At 51.7% G+C, this 9,726-nt stretch overlaps 1 protein-coding gene across 1 annotated transcript; it reads left to right on the top strand.

Moving 5' to 3' along the window:
* The first annotated feature begins 8,375 nt into the window (after positions 1-8,375).
* LOC149914457 (olfactory receptor 14J1-like) lies at positions 8,376-9,314 on the top strand. The gene has a single exon (XM_090126353.1). The coding sequence runs from the start codon at positions 8,388-8,390 to the stop codon at positions 9,312-9,314; it is 927 nt and encodes a 308-aa protein (XP_089982479.1). The 5' UTR covers positions 8,376-8,387.
* The last annotated feature ends 412 nt before the right edge of the window (positions 9,315-9,726 follow it).

The raw sequence follows: 9,726 nt of genomic DNA on the forward strand, positions 1-9,726 counted from the left end.
GAACTGGATGTTCAAGGGAAAGGTTCCCTCCATCCACCATGATACTGATGCCACTTGGAGTAAGCTGACTGCGCTGATTACACAATGCAGATGTGCAAAACAGAGTGCAGATGAGAAAACTCAGCCATTCAGGAATCCTAGAGATGATCATGGACTGGTCTGAACATAAAAATGTTTGGAATGTCACGAGCAGAAGAAGTATTGTGTGCTAAAGAGGAATCACCATACAATGAAATACCAGAAAATGAAAAGAAATATGCCCTGTTCACTGATGGATCGTGTCGTATTGTGGGAAAGCATCGCAGATGGAAATCTGCTGTGTTTAGCCCCACACGACAAGTAATAGGACTAGTGGGAATGGCCTCAAGTTGCTCCAAGGGAGATTCAGGCTGGACTTTAGGAAATACTACATTACCAAAAGGCTGGTCAGGCCCTGGAATGGGCTGCCCAGGGAGGTGGTGGAGTCACCAACCCTGGAGGTGTGCAAGGAATGTGAAGACGTTGTGTTGAGAGACGCGGTTGAATGAGAACTGTTGGTGATGGGTGGACAGTTGGACTGGATGATCTCGAAGGTCTTTTCCAACCTTGGTGATTCTAGGATTCTATGATCTCCAGACCCCTGGTCATCAAACTGGTCGAAGGAGCTCACCCTGACCAACATCAGGCAGTACTGCTTTGTCTGCAGATTATCACCTGCCTCATCTCTTCAACTACAGTCGTGTCTCTCAGGGAAGTCAGATGCAGCCCCACTCTCCTCTCCAGATTCTCTGATTAAATCAGAAGCAAACCATTACGCTATGATGAGCAAACCATGCTATCTCCCAGTATGATGTCAGAATCTTTCTTTCCCACTGTTCCCTTCCCTGCGCGTGAAGCAGCAATCTGCTGATTGTCAGAGGGCTTATTTTGCCATCAGAAGATGACTGTGGTCATCTGAAGGCTTTGTTGGTTGTCAGAGTGTTCCATTGATTGTCAGAGGTGTTCATTAACCATCAAAGGCCTCATTAATCAAGAGCGGGTGTCAGTGGTCATCAGAGGGCTTCACTGATCATCAGGATATTTGAGGAGTCCATGGGTGGGGATATGCAGACCTTGTTTTGGGTGACAGGGTAGGGGGTAGGGGGACTGAGGGAAGAGGAATGAAGCAGACCCAAAGGAGGGACAGGTAGCTGCAATAAACGAGGGGGCTAAAGGAGGGTGATGTGGCCATGCGGAGGTAGAGCAAAGGGTGAAGAGTTTGGAGAAACTAGAAGGAGGATCTGGGAGAGAACAGAGGCAGGGTATTGAGGCTGCATGGCAACATGAGGAGCTCCATCCTTCAGGACTTTGGAGCAGATGATGAGAGAGTGGGGAAGCCCACAGGGGTGTAGGTCACTGTGTGCATGGCATGGAGCTGGGGACCCCTCCCAGCACTTCAGGGTGGCCACTGCCAGGCAGGGACAGATCCGAGTGGTCCTGCTGAGCATGAGAACAAGGACACAGACACAGAGTGTAGCTTTGCTGAGGGATTTATTGATCATCAGAGGGTGTCATTAATCATCAGGGTCTTCATTGGTCATCAGAGGGCAACCTTGGTCATCAGAGGGCAGCGCTGGTCATCAGAGGATGTCAGAGGGCATCAGAGGTGAGGAGAATCCTTGTCCCTGCAGGGTTTGTCCCCAAGAACTTAGGGCAAGAGAAGAAGGGCTGGCAGCAGCCAACAGGCCCAGGGCAGGATGAGGGCCCCTTGGGACAGCAGCCACAGCTCCTGTCCCACCTGCACGGTGACCCTTGGCTATCCATAGGGCAGCCTGAGCTTGCCTCTTCCAAATCCCCTCCTCTGCACTGCCCCATAGAGTGCAAGGGAAGGTATGGAGGTGACAGTGCCCAGGTCCCCCTGGAGCAGGCCAGAGACAGTCCCCTCCATACCATCCATCTCCAGCCCCTGATCCCTGGTCCTCAGGGCTACGGGACACCCAAGGTCCCCAAGTGCCCTGTGGGGTTGCAGGTGTCCCCGTGCTGCTCACCTAGACATGCAGATCCAGGACCGCACGTTTCTCACGTGGGGGATTCTCCTCTGCTCTGCTGAGCACGACCTGGGGAGAAAGGAGGTATAGGGACACACCGAGGGACAATGGGAAATGCTGGAACACACTGGGAACACAAAGGAAAATGGGACACAGTGAGAGGCCCTGAAGGCACAGGGACCCATTGTGGGTTCTAGAACACCGTGTCCAAAGCAAGGTCCTGTAGTCTGCTCAGCCCCAACTGCCCTCCATTGCCTCCTTCCCCTGCCCATTGATCGCCCACCGCAGGAGGGAGCCAAACGGAGGCCTTGGGGCCCAGGGGTGTCTCCAAGTCCCAGGAAAACAGAGGGGACAGCAACACATCGCACCCCCGTTCTTATCCCAGGGTCACCCCTCAACTTACAGGACCAGGAATGTCAACGACGACAGGTGGTGGTTCCTGGGGAAGAAGAGCCAAGGGGCAGCCATGAGGGAACTGTGAGATTGGGTGTCCCCACCCAAGCCCCCTGTTTGGCCCTAGGGCTGCCCCCACGCTTCTGGCTGTCAAGGTCTGCCTGCACTTCTGCCCATGGAGAAACCCAGGGTTGGGGTAGGACATAGGGACAGGACAGGAGCTTGGGGGGCCCAAAGCAAGGGGAATAGGGATGACAAAGAGATGAGACTTGGGAGTACCAAATGAAGAGGAATGAGGATCTCAAAGAGTGGTAAATGGGGGAAAATGAAAGAGAGGGGACTGGGGACCTAAACAGATGAGAATTGGGATGCCAAAGGAAGGAGATTTGTTGGTGCCAAAAGGATGGGATATGGGGACCCAAAGAGAGGGCATTTGGAGCCCCCAAGAGAAGGCATTTGGGGACCCAATGAAAAGGGGACTAGAGTGCAAATGGAAGGAATTTGGATGTTCCAAGTTGAGGGGTGGCCTCTGCCAGGCAGGGGCAGACTCCACCTGTCCCTGCGGAGCTCCCTGCAGGGCAACCCTTGGACACAATCTGTGTGGCTGCCCGGGCACTCACCACAACAACTTCCGGTGCTTGCACAAGTGGCTGTGGGGAGAGGAGTAGGAGAGGGAGTGAGAGAGACCTTGGCATCAGGGACTCCCATGGCCAATCCCCTCCAGCCCCAGCCCACATCCCCCATGGATGCTTCGCCTGAGCTTCCACTGTGCAGCACAGGGCAGCAAGGAGCATCACGAGGCTGAGCGCAGCTGCCTTCATCTTCCTCTGTGCTCTGGGAGCTGGGTGAGGCTGCAGGAGGCAAGGGCTGCATTTATCCTCCCACTGTCCCTCCCACAACCCCCAAGGTTCCCTGGGTTTGGCAGGCTCCGTTGGCACAGACTGACCTGGCATGCAGCCATCCCCTGCCCCAGCCCCGGGGCACAGGAGGCAACCAGGGATCAGAGGAAGAACATTGAGTGCTGGGATCCCCATGGCATTGAGCCCAAAGCTCCCAGATACCAGCACCTAGCACACCCCAGCCTTTCTGTCCCCAGGACCACCGTCCCCATATCAAGGCTTTATCCAAGGATTCATCCCTGACTTCTCTTGAGTCCTGTGATGCAAGTTGTTGGGCTGATAGTTTGGGGAACTGGGGATATAGCATTTGGGGAAGGTGAGAGGGCAACTGGGATGTGGGCAGTGAGGAAATTAGGGAGATATTTGGAAAGCAAGGAGACATAGGGATATGGGGACACGAAGATATGGGAGCATCATGGAGATATGGGGGCATCATTGGAACATGAGAATATCATGACAATATGGGGAAATCATGAAGATATGGGGATATGGGGACATGCGGCCAAATGGGAGCTGGTTGTGACACAGACCTGGAAGTCTGTGGGGACAGGTGGGTGATGGGGACACATAAGCACAGGGAGGCTGGCAGTGTCCACTCAGTGCCTTTGTGGTCATGCAGGAGGTCAGGAGTGAATAACAGGCTATGGCAGACACGTTTCCTCCTTACCAAACCTGAAGACCATGACTTTTAGAATCATGGAATCTCAGAATCACGGAATACCTGAACCACAGAAGTCACAGACTCATAGAATCAATGAGTCATGGAAGCACAGAACCACAGAATCACAGTACCATAGAATTATCGAATCATGGAATCATTTAGGAGGGCCGAGACCCCTAAGGTCACGTCAGGAGATGTGTCATGTATTTTCTGCTCTCTTAAATAGCCAGCCTCAGAAGTCCCCACGTTTCATCCAGAAATCTGTGCCGCATGTCTGACATGGCAGTAGTGCTGCCTCTGTCCATGAGGAGAGATTGTCATGAGGACACCCAGGCAGGGAATCCAAGGCTGGGGGTGAAAATTGGCATTAAGTTCTGAAGTCACTGGGCTGTGTGCCTCAGCTTCAGCAGAACAAAGGTGTCCTATGGGCTTTGTGTCATCATGATACAGCCTCCTGTCACGGCTGTAAGTGAAGCTTGTTTTATCCAGATGAAAGGAAGGAAATAATAGAGCACTGATAAATGGCTTAGAACTGCAAACAGCTCAAGGATTCTTCAAGGAAACATGATAAGCCAATGTGAAGTGCTCCATCCGACAGAACAGCCAGCTGGTCACAGCTTCACGGGGCATTTCCCATAAATAAGAGAGCTGTTGTGGGTCCTCTCTGAAAACAGCAGTTCAGTGTTTGCTTTGGAAATTGCCCAGAGAGCAGCCAGCTGGAAGAGCTTCCTTTGGGCTGATTCTGCTCTGCACAATCTTTGTCAGAGCTTAGCAGTGCTGCCTTATTCACTATATTTAAATACAGCGTGGCATTATTCCTGCTCTGGAGTTCTTTTGGAAAGAACCAATGAACTGCCCGTGCTGCCATCACTGAGGAATATTGACCGAGTTGAGGAACGGGCTGTTTTTGTGATAAACACAAAGCAGGTGGATGACACTTGATAGCAATTCCACGTGAAAGGTTCTCCTCAGGAAAACCCCTTGGCTGGTTTGAGGACATCTACAAAGAAATACTCAGGCTTTTGTAACAGCACAACACTGAACAAGTAAAATGTATGAGGTCTGAGTTCTCAGGCTGTGATCTCCCCCTGCAGTGATCTCCCCATCATGGCATCATGGCATCATTGAGGTAAGAAATGACCTCTCAGGTCATCCAACTGTTAATTCAGCATCATCAAATCCACGGCTAAACCCATAGCTGTGACCTGTCACCAGATCTGTGCTGTGTCACCCTGCTGGGCCCTGAGCCTGTGCTGCTGGGGAGCAGGTGAGGGACTTCCATGGCACGGCACGTCCTGGGTTGGGCTCGATGACCTCATCGACAAAGCGGGTGAGGGGTCTGGAGCACAGGCCTGATGAGGAGAGGCTGAAGGAGCTGGGATTGTTCAGTCTGGAGAAGAGGAGGCTCAGGGGAGTCATTATTGCTCTCTATAACTACCTGAAGGGAAGTTCTAGTGAGCTCGGCTAAGGCCTCTTCTCTCGTGTAACTGGTGATAGGACTAGAGGGAATGGCTTCAAGCAGTGCCAGGGGAGATTTAGGCCTGACGTTAGGAAATAGTACTATTCAGAAATAGTGGTCAGGCACTGGAATGGGCTGCCCAGGGAGGTGGTGGAGTCACCAACCCTGGAGGTGTTCAAGGAACGTTTGGATGTTGTGTTGAGAGACACGGTTTGGTGAGAACTGTTGGTGATAGATGATGGTTGGACTGGATGATCTAGAAGGTCTTATCCAACCTTGGTAATTCTGTGATTCTGTGGTTCCTCTCTTTGCCATTTCCATTCGCTCTGACCTGCTCTGCCATCCCCAGGAAGAGCTCAGTGCACTCTCACAGAGGGCAGTCGTCCTTCCTTGTCTCCTCACCCATCCACTGTAAAGACTCTGTATCCCCCTTGTGCTGCAGTCCAGTTGTGGAAGCCATATAATTATATGGCTCTGTGGTCCAAACAAGAGCTCAAGCCTGAAACTGCACAAAAATTTCCGCCTCATCATATTTGGGTGTTTTCAACAGTGCAAAACACATGCCAATTGGGAAACATCATTAGGTTTAGCATGGCTGAGGAGCGCATCTATGGTATTTGTGTTCAGAAGGTGGCACACAGGCATCGGACCCATTGTGAGGCTTGGAGTTGTCCAAGCAGCACAGACACTCTGAGGGCATGGCTTTCCTAAAGGCTCTGTGCTGCATTTGCAGCTGCATGTGAGTGTGCAGGACAGCCCAGGACACTGCCATGACTTCTGAGGCCAGTCACATGAGAGCCCATAGAAAACTGAGGTTTCATCAGATGAAGAACAAAGATGTGTGTCAGCTCTGTAGTGCCTTGAGCTCCAGAACAGGCAGCAGATGGAGAACAGAGGAAGATCTGCCTCTTCTTTTGAGAGCTCATCCCTTTCGCCAGCTGCATAACTGCATGCTCCATGTGGTTTGGAGACAAATAAAAAAGGCACACTCAGGTGCCCTAAACAAAGGGGTCTGTTGTCGTACAAGATGGCCAAGTATATCTCCATCCCCTCTCTGGCTCTCAGCTGATGCTCAGGAAGGAGGTGTCTGTCTCAGGGATTTCCCACACACTTCCCAAGCACTAGCACACATCCAGGAGCACCCCAGGCACCTTGGTCATCACCCAGGGTCTGTGTGTGAGCAACTGACTCCCTGCTGAAGGACCAAGGACTCAGAGCAGGAGCTCACATGCAGGCAACTCCTTGTGCATGCCTGAACTCAACCAGAGGTATCCCAGCTCCTGTTGGTCCGTGGGGAGCAGAATCCCATTTCAGCTGCAGGGTTTCCATCTAGGGATGAGATGCCTGCACTGCTTCAGCTGGACCACTGCCCTGCCCAGAGGAAGTCCACCCTTCCCTGTTGTTGTCTGTGTGTCCTTTCTATTTCCGCTGACACACTCTTGTATGGCTATCCGTATGTCTGGTATTGGTTAGTGTCCAGTGGACATCTGGTGGTTAATTCAGCAGATTTGAAAGTACAGTTATGATGCTGTTTTTCAGGAGCAGTTGGCCATGGAGACCCAGGGACATCTCAGCAGAGATCAGCAGGGAGGATAGAAATGACATCCTCTGCTGCTGAGCTGGGATGGGCTCCTGGGTCACAGGGAGCTCCTACAAGTGGGCAGCACAGCAGGGAGGCAGCTGTGCCCAGGAGCAGCTCCTGTGCAACACACTGCAGGGCTGGAGGCATGATCTGCAAGTGACAGAGAGAAGAAGGAAGAGAGCTTACAGGCAGTGTGGCATCTTAGCTGTCTGAGAGCTCACTGGAGGAGCATTTCTCACAGCCCTTGACAAGGTGAGTTTCTCATTGCAGGCAGTGTAGTGGCTTTTACTGCAGGGATCACTAAATTTGGGACATCCCATTGCAAAACAGGCTGCATTGCAAAACACTCTGTTTCCTTATCATTGAAAAAGATCTACTCCAGCCAAGGGCTTTCCTGTTGCTGCATCAGAGCACAGCCCTGAGGGCTGCGTGTCCCAGGACGGCTGCAGGCTGTGCAGCCGGGGCTGCAGCCGGGTGCCCAGGGCTGTCCTGCAGAGCAGGTCCCTGCTGTGCCCCAGGGGCTGTGTGCCGGGGCAGGGACTCTGCCGCCTGCCAGGCTCAGCACTCAGCACTCAGCACTCAGCACTCAGCTCTCAGCACTCAGCACTCAGCACTCAGCACTCAGCCTGCCCGGGGAGCTGCCCAGGGCACTGCAGGGAGACGTGTGGGGGGAAGGAGCCCCCCTGCACAGCAGGGCAGGGCATGTGCCTTCTGCTGCCACAGCTGCTGCCTGAGCAGGGGGATTGCAGCTACACTGAACCCCAAAGTGTTTTCTAAGATTCTTTGCAAGAGGAGCGACAAGGCAGGGATTTTCCATTTCCTTTTCTTTGTTCTTAAGGAAGGGAAAAGAATTGGAGGCTGAAATCTAAAAGGGGCTGTCAACTTTGAAAACATCTCTTAGACTCCTGAATCATACTATTATCTTTTTTTTTTTTTTTTTTCCCTTGGGAAACTGTCACATGGAAAGTAGTTTCAGCTTCACCTTTCTTCACCTTTCTTGAAGGAAAGGAACTTGTAGACATGAATAATGCACTTATCCTGTAAACAGGCATCTTTATCAGAATTTGCTGTGCACAGATGTTGGGATGGGGACTCTGAGTGCAAACAGGGTAAAAATATGAGTCATGTAAATTGTTCATAGGAGGAAAATATCCAGGAGGCTGGGATATGATTAGGAAATGAGAGGAAAGTAGGAGCTCCTTCAACTTCTCCTTCCTAATGGATTGTGAAGCTCATGAAAATAAATTCAAGTTAGGGAGTTAAACAAACATTTTCCGAAGTGAAAGAAAAACATTTATAGATTGTTGAGGGAAGAATCCCTGCGAATGGTCTTGTATCCTCATTATCTTTTGCACTGTGCACAGGACTCCATGCCCAGGAACTGCAGATGCCCAACAGCAGCTCCATCAGCGAGTTCCTCCTGCTGGCATTGGCAGACACGCGGCAGCTGCAGCTCCTGCACTTCTGGCTCTTGCTGGGCATCTACCTGGCTGCCCTCCTGGGCAACGGCCTCATCAGCACAGCCGTAGCCTGCCACCACCGCCTGCACACCCCCATGTACTTCTTCCTCCTCAACCTCGCCCTCCTCGACCTGGGCTGCATCTCCACCACTCTCCCCAAAGCCATGGCCAATGCCCTCTGGGGCACCAGGCACATCTCCTATGCTGGATGTGCTGCACAGGTCTTTTTCTTTTTGTTTTTGTTTTCAGCAGAGTATTGCATTCTCACCATCATGTCCTATGACCGCTACGTTGCCATCTGCAAGCCCCTGCACTACGGGACCTTGATGGACAGCAGAGCTTGTGCCACCATGGCAGCAGCTGCCTGGGGCACTGGGGTTCTCTATTCCCTGCTGCACACTGCCAATACATTTTCTCTGCCTCTCTGCCAAGGAAATGCTGTGGATCAGTTCTTCTGTGAAATTGCCCAGATTCTCAAGCTCTCCTGCTCAGAATCAGACATCCTCAGGGAAACTGGGATTATTGCTTTTAGTTTTTCTGTAGTCCTTGGATGTTTTGTTTTTATTGTTGTGTCATATGCACAGATCTTCAGGGCTGTGCTGAGGATGCCCTCTGAGCAGGGACGGCACAAAGCCTTCTCCACGTGCCTCCCTCACCTGGCTGTTATCACCTTGTTTGTAAGCACTGGCATGGTTGCCTACCTGAAGCCCTCTTCTATTTCCTCCCAATCCCTTGACCTGATGGTTTCATTTCTGTACTCAGTGATACCTCCCACTGTGAATCCCTTCATCTACAGCATGAGGAATCAGGAGCTCAAGGACGCTTTGCGGACTCTTAGAAGAATCCCACAGTAGCTCAGAAACTATTAGAACAATATTTTGTTATTTTTCTTTGTTGCTATTTCTTAAAACTTGCATTTTGAATTTAAGCCTCCTACTTGTTAGCTGTTTATTTTGACCCAGTCATCTCATGTACCTACAGAAGTAGGGTTCCTCTGTAGATAAACACTATAACTGAGCCAGAAGAAGTTCATTTCTTCCAGCAGCCATTTCTCTCCTTCTGCTCTGGACCTGGTGGAACAAAGTTGTTATGCAGGAGGATTTCAGGGACCAGAAGCCCAGCTGCCAAATGGAGCAGCAGCCCTGGTGTCCCTGGGCGATGCTCCTCACTGCCTGGTTGTCTCCCGCTATCTGTGCCCACTGAGCTGGGGCTGCTTCTTTGCTGGGGCCATGGCGATGGGCAGGGCAGGAGGTGGTCTTTTGAGTG

Source organism: Phasianus colchicus, chromosome 29, assembly GCF_987193195.1.
Source record: "Phasianus colchicus chromosome 29, bPhaCol1.hap1.1, whole genome shotgun sequence".
NCBI classification, from domain to species: Eukaryota; Metazoa; Chordata; class Aves; order Galliformes; family Phasianidae; genus Phasianus; species Phasianus colchicus.

Bases quoted from the DNA above. Each gene is read 5' to 3' on its own strand.
- LOC149914457 (XM_090126353.1), top strand. From the start codon at position 8,388: ATGCCCAACAGCAGCTCCATCAGCGAGTTCCTCCTGCTGGCATTGGCA.